The 25,436-nt window shown below is 36.8% G+C and overlaps 1 protein-coding gene across 2 annotated transcripts; it reads right to left on the bottom strand.

The window, feature by feature from the left end:
• Positions 1-230: 230 nt before the first annotated feature.
• On the bottom strand, positions 231-25,159 carry COQ3 (coenzyme Q3, methyltransferase). Of its 2 annotated transcripts, none has more exons than XM_019442953.2 (7): positions 25,015-25,159; positions 18,688-18,814; positions 16,282-16,434; positions 13,220-13,319; positions 12,010-12,252; positions 2,222-2,381; positions 231-1,026 (listed from the first exon to the last, which is right to left on the bottom strand). In XM_019442953.2, exons 1-7 carry the CDS (start codon positions 25,121-25,123, stop codon positions 806-808), a joined length of 1,113 nt encoding a protein of 370 aa, XP_019298498.2. In that variant the 5' UTR covers positions 25,124-25,159; the 3' UTR covers positions 231-805. The 2 variants fall into 2 exon arrangements, with proteins under 2 accessions (XP_019298498.2, XP_019298499.1); XM_019442954.2 differs by lacking the exon at positions 25,015-25,159 and adding an exon at positions 24,810-24,934.
• Between the last annotated feature and the right edge of the window lie 277 nt (positions 25,160-25,436).

Here is a 25,436-nt window from a genome sequence, read left to right as displayed (position 1 = left end):
TATGAATGTCCTCATAGAGCATCGGGACTTTCAGAAAAAGCCAGAGACTCTCAAATTTCAAGAGGCATAAAAATATATTTCAAGTCAGTCCCTTTAATTATAAAAATGTTAGCCAAAGAAGAAAATATCCATGACTGAATTTTTAATTGAGTCTTAAAAAGTCCTTTCTACTTAAAAAAAAAAAAGTCACAATAAAACATTTATGGAACTGCATAGAAGTATGTCCAACATAATCCAAATTTCTTGATTTTAATGTTTGAATTCAAATCCAGCATACATTTAACTATCCATTTGCTTTCCAACAAACTAAAATTTAAAGGAAAAAATACATTTTCTCTTCCCAAATATAAGTGGCATAAAACTATATTTGGTTTCTTAAGTCAGAAGCATAAATGCCTTTAGCTAAAACCCAATAAAGAACACAGATAATGCAGATTCCTTTAAATTAAAACACATTACAGCATGTTTATATATATATATGTGTGCATATATGCTGGATGAGTATATATAATTTGTAAAATGAAGTAAAATATGCACATTCTATTTATATAACCAAGGCTGAGGAATTTAAACGCCTAGATTATACAATACCTTGACAAAACTTTTTTTTTTTTTTTACCATATATCATAAAATAATCCCTTGAAAGTAGCTACTAGATGAAACAACAAAAACTTTTATCCAAGGTTTAGCCCTTTTTATGGACTTTCTTTTCTTCATGATCCTCCCACAAAAGAGAAATTATATATTTTTTCCAAATGTGAACACCAGACTTTCAAGCCATAGTATGCAGAACTTAGAAACCATTCATTTCTTCAACTCCTCCTGAGCACCTGCGTTGGTGGAGTCTTGGCCTCTAAGCTCCTCTGTTTCCCCCTTGAAAACAAACTCATCAGGCACTGGGTGATCCTGTACCCCGGATTTCACAGCATGAGCTGCATAGTTAAGACTGGTGTTTTCACTCCAATGCCAGTAACCTGAGAATGGGTTGTAGAGCATTCCTGCCACACTTTGAACTGACAGACCATCTGAAAATAAATAAATAAATAAATAAATAAATAAATAAATAAATAAAATCAGAAAGAATAGATTTAATAAGTATTTATCTTCCAAATGCCAAGACTCTAATGCAACTCTGTATTTAAAAAGGATTCCTGACTCAACGGGAAAAAATACGCACAGATCATTCCTTACTGTAACACAGAACATAAAACTCTAAAGCAGACTGCTTGGGTTCAAATCCCAGCCTGGCACCTATTAGATGGTGATGCTGAGCAAGTCACTTAACCTTTCTGAATCTCGGTCTTCTCACATGGACAGAACATATATTCATAGAGCTGTTGGAATTAGATGAGGTATGTGTATAAAGTAGCACAGTGCTCGGAATTTGGTAAGTACTTAATAAACATAAGCTGTTATTAGAAAACATCTGCCAAAAGTTGATTGTTCCTATAAAGCATCTTAAAATACTTTTTCCTCCTGTTTTCAACAATACACTTACAGAAATCTTTAGAACTTCCTACATCACAGTGGACTGATAATAATCCAAGTAAAATCGGTTTTGATATACTGTTATGTGAAAACAAAACCCGAGACATACATGAGTTTAAGTACTCAAATGGGATACCAAATGCCAACTAAATATTCTTACTTGACAGGAATTTCACACGTAAATCACAAGCTCACAATGTGCAAAGCAGAGCTAAGCACTGCAAGGCGTACAAAAAGGACAGTCTTGCCTTCATAGGCCACACAGGGGCTTAAAAATACCCAAAGAACCGTAATATAAGGCATGCTGTAAGTATCAAAAAATACTCAAAATGTGACCAAGAAGTTCAAAGTATATCTGAGTATGGAAGAACCAGAAAAAATAACATGTAAGATAAGCTGATACACACAGGGCCTCAACAGGACAAACTAAGGATGTGTAAATAATAGACATTTGTACCTGATCCTTCAACAACTGAGGACTAAGCAAGCCAAAAAGTATTCATTGATCATCTGTGATTTGCTTGGCCCTCGGTTAGGTGTGCCCAGTAAGACAGAAGTGGTATCTAATACTTAATCCTAACTTCAAGGACTTTATGATCTGGTTAAGAGATGAAACCACCATCCAAGGAATAGTGGCCCATTTAATTAAGGGCTAGGTTGTGTGATTAATAATTATAGGTACATGAAAAGTTCAGTTAGGCCTTGAAAACTGGAAAAATTCTCAATACTTACTTGATTCCAAAATGCTTTCTAGCTTTTCAGGTGATACAAACTTCTCCCATGTATGAGTACCTTTTGGTACAATACCTGCAATTTGCTCTGCAAAAACAATTCCCAAGGCATAGGACAGCTGTGTTTTGTTGATTGTGGTAATGAATAAAGAACCACCAGGCTAAAAAAAAAAAAAAAAAAAAAAGTATGGACAGAAGTAACATTTTAGATGTCAGGAGTATCATTTAGGTAAAGGCTTGGCTTCCTCCACCTCCTCCTTCCTTCCAAATAATTTAAGTGCAATTAAGATACATAAGTATAAAATGTAAGTTACCAAAATACTTTTCTTTTTTCTTTTGGGAAACTCATTATTAAAGGCAGTCTACTACAGATGTACTCACTAGATTTATGCAACAGTGCTTACAACTTCTTAAAATCACACTCCTGTGACATGTTTATAGTATATACTTTCTTTTATACATATCAAATATTTTTATAATAAAAATATAGAAATGAGATCAGGCTACTCTTCCTTGTTACATGTCCACATTTACGGACTAACAACACTGTTTTCTCTTTGGGTCCTGAGTCCGTCTAACTTGTTTGGTGCAGCATACACCCCCGCTCTCATGCAGGTAACGCCAAGGGTCCTCTGACAAAAATGTTAGCGATTAAGGTTCGAGAGTTTTTTGTTTTGTTTTGATTTTATTAGTGTAAAGAATACAAAGAGATCAATATAAGCACTTAGATGAATACAAACCATTTATGAGACTATTTAGTCTGCCATTTTTTAGCGGCTGTATATGGTGTTTCCTATATTTATTCCCACAAATGGCAAACAGTAATGTCTCCTCCCTATTTTACATATTCTCATTAGTCCGATGGGGATAAAGTCACAAAGGTTCCTTGCAAAATAATTACCTATACATATGTGTGCATATAGATATATAAAGAGAGAGAAAATATCTCAAATACCACCCCAAAACCAAAAAAAAAAAGATGAGACCCTGAAATATTGCAATGTGCCTTTATATTAAAAACTGAAATGTAAGATATTAGATATATAAGATACTATTGTAACTTTTCTATCTAAAACTCTAATATTCTAAAATATCTTATTAAGAATCACTTATATATGGGGCTCCTGGGTGGCTCAGTTGGTTGAGCGTCTGACTTTGGCTCAGGTCATGCTCTCATGGCTCATGAGTTCGAGCCCTGCATCTGGCTCTGTGCTGACAGCTTGGAGCCTGCTTCAGATTCTGTCTGTCTCTCTCTCTCCCTCTGCCCCTCCCCTGCTCGTGCTCTGTATCTCTCTCTCTCTCAAAATAAATAAACATTAAAAAAAACTTAAAAAAAAAAAAAAAGAATCACTTATATGTTAGGACGCCTGGGTGGCTCAGTTGGTTAAGCGTCCGACTCTTGATTTCACTTCAGATCATGATCTCGTGGTTCGTGGGATTGAGCCCCACATGGGGCTCTGTGCTGTAAGCACAGAGCCTGCTTGAGATTCTCTTTCTCCCTCTCTCTCTGCCCCTCCCCCGTTTGCCCTCTCTCTCCAAAAATAAATAAATTTTAAACAACAACAACAACAAAGAATCACTTACATGTCAATTATATCTCAGTAGAGCCATGGAAAAAAATCACTTATGAATATCTAGTCTGTGTCCTACAAAATCTTATTCTAAGGAAAAAGGGGTAAGCAATGGTCATTTTTTAAATAGGCTTTTTATTAATGCAAAAATTAGTTTTAAATTCCACAATGCCAGCATTCCTATTACGTGTCAAAGAATCGCCGTTCACATATACTGACTGGTATATAACACAAAAAATAAGGAGTTTTGCTTGGAAGATAGAAGATAAGCCTAATAAAACTCATTCAAGAGGAAACACCAAGAAACTGTAACAGATTGAAGGAGACTAAGGAGACGCAGCAACTAAATGCAATGCAGAATCCTGGATTGGATCCTGAAGAGAAAAATGGCATTACCAGAAACACTAATGAAATTTAACAAGGTATGGGGGTGCATGGGTGGCTCAGTGTGTTGAGTGTCAGACTTCGACTCAGGTCATGATATCACAGTTCAAGCGTTTGAGCCCCGTGTCAGGCTCTGTGCTGACAGCTCAGAACCTGGAGCCTGCTTCTGATCTGTGGCTCCCTCTGTCTGCCCCACCCCCGCTCGTGCTCTGTCTCTCGAAAATGAATAAACATTAAAAAAAAAAATTTTAGGGGCGCCTGGGTGGCTCAGTCGGTTAAGGGTCCAACTTCAGCTCAGGTCACGATCTCGCGGTCTGTGAATTCGAGCCCCGCGTCGGGCTCTGGGCTGATGGCTCAGAGCCTGGAGCCTGCTCCGATTCTGTGTCTCCCTCTCTCTCTGCCCCTCCCCCGTTCATGCTCTGTCTCTCTGTTTCAAAAATAAATAAACATTAAAAAAAATTTAAAAAAAAATTTTTAACAAGGTCTGCAGTGCAGTTAATAGTATAATGTGAATGTTAATTCCTCAGCTTTGAGAAATAGGGCTAGGACTATGGCGAGGAACAAAATCGAAGGAAGCACTCACCTTCTGGAGTGGGCAAGTGCAGGGCTGGCATGTAGGCATGGATGTCTCCTTCAGCTTTGTGCCCCTAGTTCCTGTCCTTACTATGTGAAATGTTAATAGGAGAAACTGGGGGACAGATATATGGGAACATTCTGTACAATCTTTGTAATCTTCTCTAAAACCAAACTTATTTAAGAAGGAGTATTTCTAAAAAGCTCTAATTACATAAGAGCTAAGCATTTCGTTCTTTTAGATCTTGACCTTTAGGGTGTTACCTCTACATTAACAACAGAGTTAGAATAACAACAACAACAGCAACAATACTTCAGGAGATTTATTTTTAAAAAATTTGGAACCACCTTGAGAGGACTATGTCTGTGGCAAATTATGTAAATGTAACAATGTAATGAGAAGAACCAGACTTGGAATCAAAAAATGTGACATTAAGCCCCACTTAAGTGCCTAGCGAACTTTGACATAAAGCCCAAGTGACCTCTGGATTCTTGAGGTAAGATGGTAGACTTGGAGGATCCTGAGCTCATCTCTTCCCACGAACACACGAAGGCAACAACTACATTAATGCACTTCATTCTGAAGCCTGGCAAAACAGCTCTTCCACAGCTAAAGCTATAGAGAAAAAGCCACATTGAGAAGGGTAGGAGGGGCAGAGATGTGGTAGGGAACGAAACCCTTGGCACGGAAACCTATAAATTGGAAGGGATATCACAGGCTCAGAGGTCTACCTTGAGAAGCAAGGGGATCAAGTCCCACCTTGGACACTCCTAGCCCCAGGGACCCACACTGACAAGATGAACCCCCATAATGTCTAGCTTTGAAATTCAGAGGGGTTTAACTCTGGGAGAGGCAAAAGTCTATAGGAAACCAAGACTATTCTTAAAGGGCTAGCACAATACCTCAGCCGGGCCAACATCCAGCACATAGATAGCAGTTTGAGAAGTACCAATGTTATACATGAAGGAGATTTATTGACTAATTTTAGGGCATGTACTGGAAAGGCAGAAATCCGCAGGAGCTTTCTTCAGCAATGGAAGTACTGGTAGGTGCCATTTTTCTTACCTTCCTTCAGCCTAGCTGGCCTGATACTTGTGGGAGCCAGTTCTGACACTCTCCATCTATCTTGCTAACACCACTCACCCTGCCCTGGCATTCCCCTGTGGACCTATCTGCCCTGGAAGGTGACCCTCCAAAGTGACTCCCACCCTGCCACACCCAAAGCTACTGCCCCACCACACCTAGTGGCAGCACTCCTACCCTGGGGAGTGGATGGGCAGCCCCACATACCAGCATGTGGGCAGAAACTGCAGCTGAGCCACTCAGCCAGCGTGGCTGGGAAACTGCCCTGTATGCCAGTGTACCTGCGGAAGTCACAGCTGGTCACTGCAGACAGCTAGGCTGAGGATCAACCCTGCCTACCAGAACTTGCAAAGTTATAGCCCAGTCACAACACGAGGGCGCACAAAGCCCATACAGGGGACACCCAGACAGTCCCAAACAAGATAAACCCAAGGATATCCACACCAAGATACATAATAATTAAAATGTCAAAAAATGAAGACATGCCAGAAGGGAGTGGCATGATATATTCAAAGAGATGAAAATAAAAAACCTACAATTAAGAATACTCTACCTGGCAAGGTTAATACTCAGAATTGAAAGACAGATAAAGAGTTTCCCAAACAAAAGTTAAAAGAAGTTCATCAACCCTAAACTGGCCTTCTAAGAAATGTTAAAGGGATATCTTTATGCAGAAAAGGAAAGGCCATAACTAGAAGTAAGAAAATTTTAAAAAGTAAAAAATTTCACTAGTAAAAGCAAATATATATATAGTAAAAGTAGTAGATCAAGCATTATAAAAGCTAGTATAACGGTTAAAAGACAAAAATAGTGGGGCGCCTGGGTGGCTTGGTCAGTTAAGCGTCAGACTTCGGCTCAGGTCATGATCTCACGGGCCGTGAGTTCGAGCCCCGCGTCGGGCTCTGTGCTGACAGCTCAGAGCCTGGAGCCTGTTTCAGATTCTGTGTCTCTCTCTCTCTCTGCCCCTCCCCCGTTCATGCTCTGTCTCTCTCTGTCTCAAAAAAAAATAAACGTTAAAAAAAAAAAAAAAATTAAAAAAAAAAAAAAAAACACCTCAGAATACAATTAACATAATGTCATACCTATCAGTAATTACTTTAAATGTAAATGAACTAAATGTTCCAGTCAAAAGCCACAGAGTGATGAATGGATAAAAACATAAAACTTATCTATTTGCTGCTTCTAAGACACTGGCTTCAGACCTAAAGAGCATAAAGACCGAAAGTGAAGGGGTGGAAAAAGATAATCCATGCAAATGGAAGCAAAGAAAAAGAAAGCTGTAGCAATATATACATCAGACAATAGACTTTAGAACAAAGACTATAACAAGAGACAAAGGGCACTAATAATGATAAAGGAATCAATCTAACAAGAAAATATAACAATTGTAAATATATACACAACCAACAAGAGGACCTAAACACATAAAGCAAATATTAACAGACATAAATGGAGAAATTGCCAATAATATAACAGTAAGAGACTTTAATACCCATCCCACATACATCAATAGATAAGAGCATCCAGACAGAAAATCAATAAAGAAACAGCTCTTTTGATTTATACATTAGACTAGATAGACTTAATAGGGAGATACATAACATTCATGTAAAAATAGCAGAATAGGGGCACCTGGGGTGGCTCAGGCAGTTGAGCGTCCAACTTTGGTCCAGGTCACGATCTTGTGGTTCATGAGTTCGAGCCCCGCATCAAGCTCTGTGCTGACAGCTCAGAGCCTGAAGCCTGCTTTGGATTCTGTGTCTCCGTCTCTCTCCGCCCCTCCCCTGCCCGTGCTCTCTCTCTCTCTCTCTCTTTCTCTTTCTCTCTCTCAAAAATAAATTAAAAAAAACATTAAAAAAAATTTTAATAGCAGAATATACATTCTTTTCAAGTGCACATGGAACATCCTCCAGGATAGATCTCCTCAGGCCACAAAACAAAAATCAATCAATTTAAGAAGACTGAAATCATATCATCTTTTTTGACCACAACAGAAATAAAATAAAAACACTGGAAAAAACACAAACACATAGAGGCTAAACAATATGCAACAAAACAACCCATGGGTCAACAAAAAAATCAGGGAGTAAACTTAAAAAAATACCTGGAGAGATATGAAAATGGAAACAAAATGGTTCAAAATCTTTGGGACACAGCAAAAGCTGTTCTAAGAGGGAAGTTTATGGCAATGACTGACTCTAAAGAAACAAGAAAAATCTTAAATAAAACAATCTAACCTTACACCTAAAGGAACCAGGAAAAGAATAAACAAAGCCCCAAGTTAATAGAAGGAAGAAAATAATAAAGATCAAAGCATAAAAACATGAAATAGAGACTAAAAAAAAAAAGAAAAAGAAAATATCAATGAAACTTAAAGCTGGTTCTTTGAAAACACAAACAAAATTGATACACTTTTAGCCAGACTCATCAAGAAAAAAAAGAGAGGATTCAAATAAATAAAATCAGAATGAAAGAAGAAAAGTTATAACTGGCACTACAGAAATGCAAAGGATTATAAGAACAACTATGAAAAATTCAATGCCAACTAACTGGACAACCTAGTAGAAATGGGTAAATACCTAGAAGCACACAATCTTCCCAGCCTGGATCAGGAAGAAATAGAAAATCTGAACTGATCAATTACCAGTAACAAAATTGAATCAGTAATTTAAAAACCCCCAAGAAACAAAAGTCCAAGATCAGATAGCTTCATAAGTGAATTTTACCAAATATTTAAAGAGTTAAAGCCTATCCTTTTCAAAACTATTCCAAAAAATAGAAGAGGAATAAATGCTTCCAAATTTCTTGTATAAGGGCAGCATGACCCTGATACCAAAACCAGACAAAAACACTGCAAGAAAAGAAAATTACAGACCAACATCCTAATAACCAAATTCAATAATACTTTAAAAGGATCACTCACCATGATCAAGTGGCATTTATTTCAGAGATGCAAGAATGGTTCACTATGTGCAAATGAACAAACATGATACAAGACATTAACAAAATGAAGAATGAAAATCATACGACCATCTCAATAGATGCAGAAAAAGCATTTGACAAAATTTAACATGTTTATGATAAAAATGTTCAACAAAGTGGGTATAGAGAGAACATGTCTCAACAGAATAAATCCATATGTGAAAAACCCACAGCTAACATCACATTCAATGATGAAAAGCTGAAAGCTTTTCCTCTAACATAAGGAACAAGGCAAGGATGTCCACTCTTGTCACTTTTATCCAACGTAGTACTGGAAATCCTAGCTGTAGCAATCACCCAAGGTAAAGAAATAAAAGGCATTCCAATTGGTAAGGAAGAAGTAAAACTGTTACTATTTGCAGATGACATGTTATATATAGAAAACCCTAGACTCCACCAAAAACTATTAGAGCTAACAAATGAATTCAGTGAAGTTACAGGATATAAAATTAATTTAGAGAAATTGGTTGCATTTCTATACACTAATAATGAACTAGCAGAGAGAGAAATCAACCTCATTTACAACGGGTTCAAAAAAGAATAAAATACCTAGGAATTAATTTAACCAAGGAAGTGAAAGACCTAAACTCTGAAAATTATAAGACAATGATGAAAGAAACTGAAGACAACACAAATAAATGGAAAGATACACCATGCTTACAGATGGGAAGAATTAATATTGTTAAAATGTCTACATTACACAAAGCAATCTATAGATTCAATGCAATCTCTACCAAATTCCAAAAGTATTGGTTAAAGAACTAGAAGAAATAATCCTAAAATTTGTATGAAACCTCAAAAGACCCCAAATCTTGAGAAAGAATGAAGCTGGAGGTACATAACCCAAGATTTCAAACTATACCACAAACTACAGTAATTAAAATAATATGGTACTGGCACAAAAATATATCAACAGAACAGAATGGAGAACTCAAAAATAAATCCAAGCTTATATGGTTAATTAACCTACAACAAAGGAGGCAAGAACATACAATGGAAAATGGTGCTAGGAAAACTTGACAGCTATATGCAAAAGAGTGAAACTGGACCACGTTCTTACACCATACATAAAAATAAACTCAAAATGGATTAAAGGCCTAAATCTAAGACCTGAAGCCATAAAACTCCTAAAAGAAAACATACGCAGCATGTTAAATAAAGCATCAGCTTTAGCAATATTTCTCTGGATTTGTTTTCTCAGGCAAGGGAAAGGAAAGCAAAAATAAACAATTGTGATTACATTAAACTAAAAAAAAAAAAAAAAAGCTTTTGCACAGCAAAGAAAACCAGCAACAAAATAAAAAGGCAACATACTAAATGGGAGATGTTTGCAAATGATATAATTGATAAGGAGTTAATATCCAAAATATATAAAGAACTGCTACAACTCAACACCAAAAAAATCAATCCGATAGAAAAACAGGTAGAAGACGTGGATAGGCATTTTTCCAAAGAAATATAGATGACCAACATGAAAAAGTGCTCAACATCACTAATCATCAGGGAAATGCAAATCAAAACTCTAATTAGATATCATCTCACACCTGTAGGAAAGACTAGTACCAAAAAGACAAGAAATAACAAGTGTTGATGAGACTATGGAGAGAAAAGAAACACTGTGCACTGGTGGTGGGAATGTTAATTAGTACAGCCACTATGAAAAACAATATGGAGGTTCTTTCAAAAAATTAAAATAGAAATACCATAGAATCTAGCAATTCCACTTCTGGATATTTACCTGAAGAAAACAAACACGAATTTGAAACACATATGCACCCCTATATTTACTGCAGCATTATTTACAATAGCCAAGATATGGAAGCAAGGTAGGTGTACATCAATACATGAATGGATAAAGAATACATTGTATACCATCAAGTATTACCCACGATAAAAAAAAAAAAATAAGATCTTGCTATTTGCAACAACACGGATAGACACAGAGGGAATTATGCTAAGTAAAATAAGTCAGACAGATAAAGACAAACACTATATGATTTAACTTACCTGTGAAATCTAAAAAACAAAACAAGTGAACAAACAAAAACTAGAAACATACTCATAAATACAGAGAACTGGGGATTGCCAGAAGAGAGACGGGTGGGAGACAGGCAAAATAGGTGAAGGGGATTCAGAGATATAAATTTCCAGTCATAGAACAAGTAAGTCATGAAGATGAAAAGTACAGCATAGAGAAAACAGTAATACTCTAATAACTTTTTATGGTGACAGATGGGAAGTACACTTATTGTGGTGAGCATTTCATAATGTATATAATTGCAAATCAATATGTTATACGCCTGAAACTAATACAGTATTGTATGTCAACTGTACCTAAATTAAAAAAACCCAAAAGACCAAGTAAACTCTGATATCTCTCAAATATTGATCTCCTTTGGTCCAAGTTGGTCACACCAGTACCAATACCAGTACCTGCTTACTGGTCACACCAGTACCAGTACCTGCTTACCTTTCTCATCTGGTTGTAGGGAAAATCAATGAAATCATATATATGAAGTATTCTTTTATAAGCTAAAAACTGTTATATATATCACATACAGAGATACTTAAGAAATGCTAAGTCAACTTACACTACTAATGGTTTTTATTGATTTTTAAGTATTAATCCAAATCAATTTCTTAATAATTGTCATTCAATATCTTATTTTTTTTTTATTTTATTTTTTTAAGTTTATTTATTTTTCACAGAGAGAGAGAGTGTAAGCATGAGCTAGGGAGGGACAGAGAGAGAGGGAGACACGGAATCGGAAGCAGGCTCCAGGCTCTGAGCTGTCTGTCAGCACAGAGCCTGACGCGGGGCTCGAACTCATGAACCGTGAGATGATGACCTGAGCTAAAGTCGGACGCTTAACTAACTGAGCCACCCAGGCGCCCCTCATTCAATATCTATCAGGTATTTAATCCGGATTATACCAATGGAAAACTACCACTTTAAATCTATTGTTTATAATTATAATGTTCAGCACCAACACTTCCCAAGATTCTTGGATATCAAGATACTGTATCTGGAAAACCCTGGTATTGAGTGCAAGCTGAGAAGCAGAAGTACTGCCAGCAGAGATGCTATCCCCTAATCTTAGCTTCCTGGTTTCAAGTATTATGAAATATTTATTGCTATGAATACATACACACACTCAAAAAAAAAAACAAACAAGTAAACCCAGTAAGTCTTACTTTTAACACTTGACAGCAGCACTGTATAAATGTTTCTAGATCAATCACATGCTCTACAACTTCAGAAGCTACAACAGCATCAAATGCTTCTGTTGTCTCTTCCACAATCTCTTCCAGGGAACATGCTCTGTACTCTATTCTCTTATCTAGGATTGGATCAAATGATTTATGCTGCTGTGCTGTCTTAATGTTCTCATCCACAGGATCGATTCCAGTAACTGAAGCTCCAAGCCGCCCTAGAGGCTAATTGGGTAAAAAACTGTTATCCTCAGGAAGAAAACAGAACACATGTTGGCAATAAAAAGCTTATCAAAAAGGAAACAAGATTAATCATGAGGGAATAATTATTGGAGACTGTTTATGGGTACATGGAAGTTCATTAGACCATTTTCTCTAGTTTGTACACATTTGACAATTACCATAATAAGAAGCTTAAGAGTGAATAATAATCACAACAAAAAAACCTATGAAGAATTATTTGAGAATAGCGGGGAGCCGGGGGAAAAGTTCTATTTTAACTCATTTTATTTTAGTAGGCTCCACACCCAATGTGGGGCTTGAACTCACAACCCTGAGATTAAGAGTTGTATGCTCTATCGATTAAGCCAGCCAGGCACCCCTCTATAGATACAATTACAAGCACATAATACAGTATTAACATATTTAAAGTGCACAAAAAGTTATTATGTTGATAGCAGACAACAAAATAGAGCTGCCTGGCATAAATATAAGTTAAAGCAAATATTTTTTAAAGGGAGTGAATGAGTATTCTTCCAAGTACTCTAAAGCACCTGAGAAGAGGAGAGAACCCCACAAGCAGGCAATACTCTTAGGTTTTGATACTGAAATAAATGCAAAGGAATAGCTTATCATTGCATTTAAACCAGTGGAAACTGCCTAATCTCTTAGAAGAGACAAAAAAATTATCAAAGCTATTTGAATGACCAGTGTCCAATTTTGTGCAAAAACAAACAACAAAAAAACAACCAAAAAAATCCTTACTATAATTTTCTGAAAATTTTATATATATTTTTTAAGAAGGTAAAAAGCATGTATTAATGTTACAATGGTAAAAATATTAAGAACATTATGCATTTTGTTTTTTTTTAACAAACAATACTATTTATTAAACAAATAAATGAGTCAGAAGCCTACTTTTTCTCAAAATCTTTCCCAGTTAAAAATGGCAGGAAAGTTGTAAATTACTTACTTCAGTTAATAATCCACCACCACAGCCAACATCAAGAATCTTCATCCCAGACAAAGGTTTGCCTGGCTGGTGATCAGCAACTGTTTTTAAAAGATTGTCTCTTTTTTTAAAATCCAAAACATATAAAAGAAAGTTATTAATTTTGTCAATAAAATCTTAAAAAAAATTTTTAATGTTTATTTATTTTTGAGAGAGGGACGCAGACAGAGTGCGAGCCGGGGAAGGGCAGAGAAAGCGGGAGACACAGAATTGGAAGCAGGCAGCACAGAGCCCGATACAGGGCTCAATTCATGAACTGTGAGATCATGACGCCCGCTGAAGTCTGACGCTTAACCCACTGAGCCACCTACGCAGCCCTGTCAATAAAATCCTAAAAGTGTACAATTTTCAAGGAAACATTAAACTCTTATTTTAAATGGATTATTGATTTTGGGGGGTAAAAAGACCTTTTATTTTCAGCATTAAATTACTTTTTTAATTATCAAAAGCAGTAATAATTATGAGTTGTTACTTTAGTAGTAATCTAAAGGAAAACTAAAAACAATTTAGTTTTTATCTGCTTGAAATATGTCAACTGGGGAATCGAGGACCTACACTGTCAGTACTAACTAGACCCATTTCATGTCAGCAACAAATAGGCTATTTTATAGGGCTTAGACGTAACATACTGGTGATCTATATTTTCAGATTTTACCTATAGTCCCTTCTAAATTGATTCTCTTTTGATCTTCTAAGTTAGTAATGTTTTCATGATCATGTAAATAGGCATCCAAATCAAGTTAACTTAATTCTAAGATAATCATAGTAATACTTTACCACATTCAAAAACAGAAGCACACACACATACACCCACAAATATATACCTAACATAATGTAAACTAGACTTTTAAGTTGGACTATATATGAATTTTATTTATACTTTAATGAGGATACCTTAGAATATCTTTTTTGTCTTTTCTTTTTTTTTTTTTTTTTAAGAAGGCTCAACATAGGGCTTGAATTTACAACTCTGATATTAAGAGTTGCATGCTCTACTGAGCCAGCCAGGTGCCCCAGGATCTTTTATTGCTATTAACATTGACTGACTTATAAGAATAACCTACACAGTGGTTAAGTAGATAATATCAGAATGTTATACAGAGAGGATCAATTTCAAATGAAGTCCAACCCATTCTTCACAGATGGGCTAAAATGACTCCTTTATATTATAATTTAGATCATATCACTCCCCTTCAATGGCTTCCAATTATGCTCAGAATAAAATCTACATTTCTAACCATAACTTATACTTCCTTGGATAATCTGTTTTAGTATGATGTCTAAATACAGACAGAGAATAGAGTTATTCTCAAACGGAATGTGCATCAGAATCACCTGAAAGGGTTGCTAAAACACAGACTGCCAACCCCCCAGGGCAGGAGGGCCAGGGCAAGACCTGAGGATTTTGTATTCCTCACAAGTTCCCAGGTAATACTTATGTTGCTAGTCCAGGACCCACACCTTTAGAACCGTGGATCCAGCCTAACAAAATGATATTTCTACCTTTTTCTTAGTGTTTCAGTGATGCACTAATTCAGAGGTAATAGAAAGGTGATAATATATCCCTTTTGCTTCACTGAGTCTGGATGAACCAGCAAAAAACAATGAAGAAGTTCCTTAACGGCAATCTGAGTCAGACATTCTGTGTCTATAACAGTGCCTTGCTCATACTGGGTGCTCAAAAAATTTCTTTAAAAATTTTTAAGTTTATTTATTTATTTTGAGAGAGAAAGAGAGGGTGGGAGGAGCAGGACAGAGAGAGAGGGAGAGAGATTGAGAATCCCAAGCAGGCTCTGCACTGTCGGCACAGAGCCCAATGCGGGGCTGCAGCCTGCAAATAGTGAGATCATGGCCTGAGCCAAAACCAAGAGTCTGACGATTAACTGACGGAGCCACCCAGGTGCCCCTAATAAATAAATAAATGGACAAAAAACCGAATTAACAATTCCTTGATAAATGGAGTCTGATTAACCCTTGTCTTTATCTCCCACAGAAAACTGTAAGTTTCTGAAGAACATGGATTATGTTTCAAATGATGAGTATCTTAGTAGAGTCCCCCAAGCTTTGTACAAGATAAGTTCTCAATAAATATTTGTTGAATTGAATTGTCACAGTAGTATTCCCTTTATCAAGACTGCCTAGGGGCGCCTGGGTGGCTCATTCAGTTAAAAGTCTGACTTTGGCTCAGGTCATGATCTAGCCATCTGTGAGCTCGAGCCTGGCTTCAGGCTCTGTGCTGACAGCTCAGAGCCTGGAGACTGCTGCGGATTCTGTGTCCCCCCCCATCCCCCGGCCCCCGCCTATGCCCCTCCACCACTCATGCTCTGTTTCGCTCTGTCTCTCAAAAATAAATAAATGTTAGGGGCGCCTGGGTGGCTCAGTCGGTTAAGCGTCCAACTTCGGCTCAGGTCACGATCTCTCGGTATGTGCGTTCGAGCCCCGCGTCGGGCTCTGTGCTGACTGCTCAGAGCCTGGAGCCTGTCTTAGATTCTGTGTCTCCCTCTCTCTCTGACCCTCCCCCGTTCATGCTCTGTCTCTCTCTGTCTCAAAAATAAAATAAACATTAAAAAAAAATTTTTTTTTGAAAAAAAAAGAAAAAAAATAAAAATTAAAAATAAATAAATAAATGTAAAAAAAAATTTTTTTAAACAGACTGTCTAAACATCAAAGTTAGTATAAAATGACCTTGATACCATAGGATCCTAGTTCCTTTTCATAAGGATTTAATTCTAATTAACCTGAAATTGTCCAAAATGCTTCAAGTTAACTAATAAAAGCAGCCTAGATTTTAGGTAATGTTATTAGAAAATTAATGACTTCAAACAATGGACAATGAAAAGAATGTCTCCCTCCAATTTCCAAAGCAAACTTAAAATGCAGCATTTTGAACCTAAGTATAAACCAAGAGAAAAATAAACTAAGATACATATTTTAAAAATATGTATTTTATTTTAAAAATAAAATAAGATACATTATTGAAAAGAATTATATTTTAAAAGACTGAAGAGTTTCTGGAACATTACCTAATAAATGGCACCCTCAGGTCATTCATAGAATGAAGAGGTGCATATATTCCTTGTTCATCCCACCACCTGTGAGCCAGGGCCAGGAATGTTTTTACCTCACTGCTGTCTACAGTGGTCCGAGAAGTACTGTACAGTCTTGTCCAAGGGTACCTAAGAGGTCAAAATAAAGAGCCAGGCAAAAATAGACATTTAAAACAATGTAACAGGGGATATATTATGTAGGCAGATATTCTAATTTATAATTTATTAGATTTTAAATACACGTGTTGCTCATTTTTGATGCTTTAAAACCAAGTTTTCTTATAATCACACTACAAAAAAATATACACATATTTATAAACACACACATATATACACATATATATTTATACACATATATATTCACAGATGAAACAAAGTTAATTTGCTTTCAAAGTAAATTACAACAAAAATGGAATGCTACAAAACTTGGCCTTCTAGGTCACATGTAACAGCAATGATGATAATAATAATATAAATAGGAATAGTAGTAATAGAAGTAGAAATAGTAATAGCAGTCATTTATTGTGCACTTACTAAATGCCAGGCACTATTTAAGAACTCCACATATGTCATATGTCATCTTATTTAATTGTCCTGGTAACTCTGTAAGGTAGATACTATTATTACCCCTATTACACAGAAAAGAAAAGGGAGGCTCAGAGAGATTAAGTCAGAGTAGAGCCAGGATCTGAACCCAAGCGCCCCCATCTTTCTTCATTTCTAGTGCTATCACCCTAGTCCAAGCTACTATCGTCTCTTGCTTGAACTATTTATTGTCGTAGCTGTCTGCTAGGAAGCTGCCTGCTTCCTACCTCACCACCCCCCACCCCCACCAATCTGTTCTCTACAATGCATCCAGAGTGCACTGAAATATAAATACAATCATGCTATTTTTCCACTTAAAATGCTTCCATGGTTTCCCAGTGACATGAGGAAAAAAACTCAAAATCCTTAGCACAGCCCACAATGCTCTGAATTATTTGGTCCCCAATTTCTTCCCTCTCCAAACCCACTTTCCACTACTCTACTCATCCTCCCCATTCCAGCCGCATGGGCCTTCTGTCATTTCCTTGCAGGGACCCTACTTGCTCCATCCTCAGATACTTTGTGTATGTTGTTCTCTCTGCCTGGACCATTCTTCTCACATTCCCTTCCCTCCTCTGCATACCTAATTAATTCCTTTTCATCCTTCGGATCTCAGTTTAGATGTAATGCTATCTAAGAAGTCTTCCCTGACTCTCAAAACTGGGTCATATTTTAACCTCCATATAACTTTGTATTTTTTCATGGAGCTATGTGACAATTTGATTATGTCTCCTCACTAAGCACTACGAGGGCAAGACATGGACTGTCTCACTTACGATTTTATTCCTAGAGATTAGCACAGTTCCTAGAACACAGCTGGTACTCAGGAAACATCTGTCAAATGAATAATCTAATAAAAAAGGCCCAGGAAAGTATAGAATTCACCTAATTTTTTTTTAATAAAATGGGGTCACACAGGGACTAAATAGGGATCAGATACTCTACCATATTCCATGTCAAGGTATATAATAGGAAAACACTCCAGAAGTTCTTGGGTAAGAAAGAATAAGGTTGTTACATTAGAATAAGTAATGCCTTCCTTTCAAATTTTTACCATGTTTTTCTTCGCTACATAGAGAACATTCTATATTGATTACTTATGATCCTTTTAAGAGTTAAATATCATGCTTCTTTAATACTGTCTTATGAATTTACCATCTTTTTTCCATGCTTCATGAAATAATCAATGTCTAATTTATAATAGGTAACAGCATGTGGTTGGTCAGTTGACTACCAATGATTTCACATACACCCAATTTCAAAGGAGCTAGCTTATTTACAAGTAGAGCATGCACTTGGGAAACACAGTTCATATCTTAACTCTATGCAGTATTTTTCACAAGGTTAGAAATTGCTTTATAAAATACAAATACAGAAAGACATTCTTTGATTCAGTCTTACCACCTAGAAACTGTATAATTACCCACCTGATCATATTTATGTTGTACCCAAATCCTTCATGATTTGAAGCACTGCATTATTTCTATATTGTCACAAATGAGGAAGTAAAAAGTACATCTCTAGGTAATATAGTCTTACATTAAAAATAAAAGCCATATTTAAATATGGATGAAAGGTATGCACTAGATGCATACTGTATTATAACTTTTCTATAGATTTGAAATTTTCCAAATTTAAAAGTTGTTGGAAAAATAAGAATATTTAAATAAATAAAAGATACCTTAATCGAACCATATACACTATTTCATACTAACAGTGTTTATTAAACACAATTAATACTAAACTATTATTGTACATAATTATGTAAATTTTTGCCACAGGAATGAATAAACTTACCTGTAAATTTTTATTCTATTCAAGCAGGCAAAAGTCATTCTATAGGATTTGAACCACATGATTCTGTATTCACTGAAAACCCATGATTTAGTCTGTGGAGTCCAACTGAACTGATTCTCTGAATAAACTGAAAATAAAAATTATTAAATAATCTCTATGCCCAACGGGGGCTCAAACTCACAATCTCAAGATCAAGAGTCACAAGCTTTACCAACTCAGCCAGCCAGGCACCCCTGAAAATAAAAATTAAGTGTCTAGAGAAAGCATTTCACAGTATAAATCCCTGATGGGCAGGGATTACACAATTGATAAACACAACTGATTACAATTGATAAACAAAAGGGTTTTCCCCTTAATTTGGGGTTTTATTCTTTTTTTTTTTTTTTAAACTTTCTTTTTTTTTTTTTTTTTTTTTTTTTTTAACGTTTATTTTTGAGACAGAGACAGAGCATGAACGGGGGAGGGTCAGAGAGAGAGGGAGACACAGAATCTGAAACAGGCTCCAGGCTCTGAGCAGTCAGCACAGAGCCCGACGCGGGGCTCGAACTCACGGACTGTGAGATCGTGACCTGAGCCAAAGTCGGACGCTCAACCGACTGAGCCACCCAGGCGCCCCTGGGGTTTTATTCTAAAACATAAAATAAAGTCTTGCATTCTGCCATCTAACTCTAATCAGAAATTTCTGAAATGTAAATTATCAAAAAAAAGTAATGCATATGTAAAAGTTTTTCATGCCATTCGTTTCTGCACCAGCATTATGTTGCACAATTATAAAAAACTCATATTCAAAACAAAACTGTGACCTTTTAAAACAAGGATAATATGAATTCAGAGATTTGTCAAAACTAGCTCAAATTCTGTCACGTTAGCTACATGAAATGGATTCATACATAGGCTGAACACCCTTTACAAAGGAAACACTGTGTGTGTGTGTGTGTGTGTGTGTATACATATCATACTAAAATAATCACTCATACAGTCTATATGTTCAAACTTACATAGAGACCTGCTTTATGAACTAGTTACTCTGCTGCGAACATAACAGATGTTCAATAAACATTTAGACAAAATAGACCTTAGAGCAAATTACTAGGGACATTATAAAGTTCACTCAAATGATTTTTTGACAATGGTGCAAAAGCGGTTCAATGGAGAAAATAGTCATTTCAATAAATGGGGTTGAAACAACTGGATATCATAGACCAAAAAATAAAATTTAAACCTAAATCTCACTTCTTATACAAAAATGAACTTAAAATGGATCATTGATCTAAATGTAAAACCATAATACTTTTAAAAGAAACTATGGAAGATCTTCATGATTTAGGATTAGGCAGAGAGTTCTTACATCTGACACCAAAAGCCCAATCCATAATAGAAAATACTGATTAAACTGGACTTAAAATTTAAAACTTTTGAGCCTGGAGCCTGCTTCGGATTCTGTGTCTCCCTCTCTCTCTGACCCTCCCCCCGTTCATGCTCTGTCTCTCTCTGTCTCAAAAATAAATAAACGTTAAAAAAATTGAAAAAAAATACCTTAAAACTTTTGCCTTGCAAAAGACTCTGTTAAGAAAAACAAAAGACAAATCACAGACGGGGAGAAAATATTTGCAAAACACATACCCCACAAAGAACTTGTATCTGGAATATGTAAGGATATTTTCTAAACTCAACAGTAAAACCCAACTCTCATAAAACAAACAAGAACAACAACAAACAAAGGAATCCAATTATATAATGGGTGTGGGTATACAAAGTGGGTATAGAAAGACACGAAGAGACATTTCATCAAAGAGAAGATACAGATGCAAATAAGCACATGAAGAGACATGAAGTATCAATCGCCATTAGAGGAATACAAATGAAGGCTACTACATGCCTATCATGTTGGCTAAAACTTAATCACCCTCGTATAACCAAAGCTGCACTGGGATATGAAGCAACTAGATCTCTTACATATTGCTAGTGGGAATGTAAAATGATACAGATACTGAGGAAAGCTAAAAGTTCAGCACTTTAACCTATTCAAGTTAAACATACACTTGTCATACAAACCAACAATTCCATTCTTGGACATTTATCCTGGAGAAGTGAAAACTTATGTCCACACAAAAACCTGTATGTAAATGTTCACAGCAGCTTTATTCATAATAGCTAAAAACTGGAAACACCAAAATATCCTATGATAGGTGAATTGCTAAACAAACCGTGTTATACCCATATCATGAAATACAAATCAGAAATCAAAACTGATACAAGAACTTGGGATAGATTTCAAGGGTATTTATTCAATGGGTGGGTGGGGGGGCAATTTCAGAAGGTACATACTGTATGATTCCATTTATACAACACTCTTGAAATGGTAAAATTATAGTAATGGCGAACAGATTAATGATTGCCAAGGGTTAAGGTCAGGGTAGGGTCTGACTACAAAGGAGTAGTATTAGGAGATTTCTTTGTGATTATGGACAGTTCCATATTCTGATTGTAGTGATTATTACACAAATCTATATATGTGGTAACACACACACACACACACACACACACACACACACACAAGTGCATGTAAATGTGGTAAAATCCAAATCAGGTCTATGGTTTAATAATAGTATCATACTAATGTCAATTTTATGGCTTTTACAATGTATTGTGGTTAGGTAAGATATCACTGAAGAATTGAATGAAGGGCATATTGAAATTCTCTGTACTATTTTTGCAACTTCTTGTCTTAGATTATTTCAAAATAAAAAATAATTTTAAAATTAAAAAGCACAAAAGGGTATACTACAAAGTACCTCGCCTACCTTGCTTTTTCCACCTATCATGGTATCTTGGAGATTTCATAACAGAGCATAAAGAACTTCCTTTCTTCTTTTTTTTTTTTAAACATTTATTTTAGAGAGGGAGAGAGTGTGCACTAGTGGAGGAGGGGCAGAGAGATGTGGGGACAGAAGATGTGAAGTAAAGCAGGCTCTGTGCTGAAACAGAGAGCCTGATGTGGGGCGCAAACTCATGAACTGTAAGATCATGACCTGAGCCAAAGTCAGAGGCTTAACCAAGTGAGCCCCCCAGGCACCCCCCTCTTTCTTTTAGAGCTGCATAGTAATCCATTATATGTTTATCTCATAGTTTATTTAAGCAGTTCCCTATTAATGCATATTTATTCAGATTATTTACAAGTTTTTGCTATTTCCAAAACAGAAGACTGAAGTCCACAGATGGGGCGCCACGTCGGTTGAGCATCCAACTTCGGCTCAGGTCATGATCTTGCGGTTTGTGGGTTCGAGCCCCGCGTTGGGCTCTGTGCTGACAGCTCAGAGCCTGGAGCCTGCTTCGGATTCTGTGTCTCCCTCTCTCTCTGCCCCCCCCCCCCCGCCCCCACTCACACTCTGTCTCTCTCTCCTTCAAAAATAAACATTAAAAAAATTTTTTTAAAAAAAGATTGAATTCCACAGGTAATTTCATATATTTTAGAGAGTACTTACTTGTAGGTAAAATCCCAAGAATCACTGTGTTAAATGGCATGTGCATTTATAAATTTGTAATTGCCACTCATAGATGTTGAACCAGTTTGCAACCCCATGGGTAATATCAGTTTCTAGCGCTAGCTTCCTTCCCCACACCAACAGCCCATGCAATGTATTATCAAATGTTTTCTTTTGTTAATTCAATACGCAAAAAAGGTATCCCAGTGTTATTTGAATTTATCATGAATGAGGTTAAATGTCCCTTCTTAATTTAACGGGGCTATATCTGAATGTTTGTGTTCTCCCCAAATTCATTTGTTGAAATCCTAACCCCTAAAGTGATACTAGGAGATGGGGCCTTTGGGAGGTGATGAGGGCTCATAATGGAGTCTTCATACAAGACCCCAGAAAGCAAGCTTGTCCCTCCTACCATGTGAGGACACAGGAAGAAGGCTCCATCTAAGCACCAGGAAATGAGCTTTTACCAGACACCAAATCTTGGAATTCCCAGTCTCCAGAACTGTGAGAAATAAATTTCTGTTGTTTATAAATCATCCAGTCTGTGGTATTTTGTTAGAGTAATCAAATGGACGAAGACAAATGGTCATTTATATTTCACGGCTTATCTTATCATAGTCTCTGAATATTTTTCTCCTGAGCTTTTATGTTTTTTTTTTGTTTTTGTTTTTGTTTTTTAAATTTTGTTTTTTAATAGGATCTTCACAGTCCGGGAACAAGGTCATTTCACCATTGTCAAAAAAAAAAAGTTTGTGCTTCTAGGCCTTTCCTCATGTTATTCTCTCTCCCACCATTTCTATCCGTACTATCTTTTAAGACCCAGTTCAAATACCACCTCCTTTATGACTTTGGGTAGATAAATGAAATACTGTATTAGAGAATTATGTAAACTGTGATATGCATATAAGAATATATAAGGTATGACTACGCAACTGAGCATCAGAGATTTTAACACAGTACCTGCTCTGTACTCAGTGATGACCCCTACCTCCCCTTCACCTCCCCTATTTCTGTAAAACTAGCCCCTTGGTCATCAGTATTGCCAGAATTCTCAAGAGCTATAAAAACCACCACACCACACCTGAAAGAAACTGAATTTGTATTAATAATTAGAATCCTACCAATTCATTCTCTACTTTGAATCTGTGATCCTTCTGGTACTTGAGATTTTAAAGAAATGAAGGAAAACTTCATTTAATTCATTCAAAACATCATTTACCCAAAGCCTATAACATACTACACCGACAGTGTAAGACCTCTACTCTGCCAATATCTTAGTTCCAGTAATCATCACTTATTATCTGGATTACTCTTAAGGTCTCCTTGAGCCTAGTCTTGTCTGCCACCATCTCACTTTCTACCCATCTGCCAAGTGTTCTTTCTTAAACACAAGTCTGATTATATTGCTCTTTCAGTAATTTCCCACTGTCCTCAAGATAAAGTCAATCTCAGGAGGTTTACATGGCCTTTCATTGACTTGTCATGGCCTGAAAAGTCTGTCTCATCCCTTGCCACTCTCCACCCTCACCTCCAGCCCTCCTTTTCAAGGAACACTTTGCAGTTTCCCAGAAATCTCAAGATACTCAAGATGGTCCTTTGCCACTCCAGCGACTTCTAAAATTGCCCAATTCCCTCAAGATAGCTTCCTAAATACCTTATTTAAAAAGTTTCCCTGATCCCAAATATGTATTAGATGCTCCTTCTATGTTCAGTCCCCAAATCTGAAAATATTTGTAATGTATTTTTCTGAAATTCTGATTATAAAAGATATGTTTACTGAAAAAATATATTCTGACAATATATAATGATAAAATGATAGATTACCACTTCCACCACAAATCACTAATTTTGATGTAGCTCTATTCTCTCTCTATATAGTTCCATTTATATATCTCTAAGTTTATAATACATACTGATTTGTAACTTAACTTTCTTAACGCTATATCCTAATCATTTTTCCAAGTGGACACACATTGATTTACATCAATTTTATTGGCTGCACCATTTTTCATTGTATTGGAGCACCAACTTATCAGGTCTATTGGTGGGCCTGGAAGTTTCCCGTTTTGCCCATTATATCCTAATCTTAGTTTTATTCTAACATTACTTAAAGAGACCTCAGAGGTATCATTCATTAAAAAAAAAAAAAAAAAAAAAAAAAAAAAAAAAATTCCCAGTGCATGGCACACAGTATGTGTTAAATGAGTTTCAGGTAAAGGGTAATAAACTTAACTTTCTGGTTAACACTGGAAGTTAAATAATCAAACGGGTCTTCTACAATCATCAGTTTCAGTACGTTATTTTCTTGATCTTACTTGCCAATAAGGTTTGCTGAATTAACCAAAAAAAGTAATATGGCTGCCTTAAATTCTTTCTAAAAAAAAAAGGCAAGATACGTGCATACAAAACAAAATACAACGCTATCAAGAATTATGAGACAGCAGAGCTGGTGTCTTCCCGCTGCGGCAAAGGAAGAAAACAAACGACCTTCAGACTCCAGCCAGCACGGAATGGTCGCCGGCTCCGGAGGCAAGGGCTCAACCAAAATGAAAACAAAGGTCACTGGCCACATGGCGGCGGCCCGGGGGCTGCGCCCTCTTTGGCCAGAACCACGAGTCCTCAGATAGTTTTCCCAACCTGTAGGAAGGGCAGGGCGAGAGCCCAGGCCGGACGTTCAACGGACAGAGAGCGCAGGACCGAAAGTAGCTTAGCGGTGTGACCCTGCACGGGGCTCAGCGACAGCCCGCCGCCCTCTCCCGCGCCTGCGCAGAACAGCCTGCCCGCCCGGTGGGTTATGTGTGAGGGACCTCCACCCGGCCGACAGGGTTAAAGTGACACTCACCTGCTGACGTGATTAAACGAGTACACTCAGTCTGTGTGCCCCGGTACCTGGATAGAACCACTCCTAAAAAACGATTCCCCGAGCAGCTTAGCCTGCTGCCTCCCCACATCGTGCGTGAAAGGACCCACCTCTTTTCCGGTCCCTCCCGCAAAAGATCCGCAACAGAAAGGTTCCGACCCACTCTCGCACTGTCTGGTGCCACTCTAAAACCATGGTTGCATTAATGGGTGTTACATATACGTAGGACGATAGTTCCTCTTCACGCTCAAATCCAAATTGTGCACGCAATATAGTAAAACATTATGTAGTAATTATATAATAAAATAGTAAATGTTTCTATTATAAAAGAACTTCAAGTCTCTATTATGCCTATTTCTATATGACCACCTCAAACCTCATGGCCAAAGTAGTCATACATGACA

Source organism: Panthera pardus, unplaced genomic scaffold (assembly GCF_024362965.1).
Source record: "Panthera pardus isolate Hobbes unplaced genomic scaffold, ASM2436296v1 HiC_scaffold_17, whole genome shotgun sequence".
NCBI classification, from domain to species: domain Eukaryota; kingdom Metazoa; phylum Chordata; class Mammalia; order Carnivora; family Felidae; genus Panthera; species Panthera pardus.
This window is presented reverse-complemented; position numbering and strand designations above follow the sequence as displayed.

Bases quoted from the DNA above. Each gene is read 5' to 3' on its own strand.
- COQ3 (XM_019442953.2), bottom strand. From the start codon at position 25,123: ATGTGGGGAGGCAGCAGGCTAAGCTGCTCGGGGAATCGTTTTTTAGGA. The intron at 16,435-18,687 runs GTAAGTTTATTC...TTGACCTCTTAG, and splicing joins AATAGAATAAAAATTTACAG to GTACCCTTGGACAAGACTGT. The intron at 13,320-16,281 runs GTAATGTTCCAG...TTTTAAAAAAAG, and splicing joins CTGAGGGTGCCATTTATTAG to AGACAATCTTTTAAAAACAG.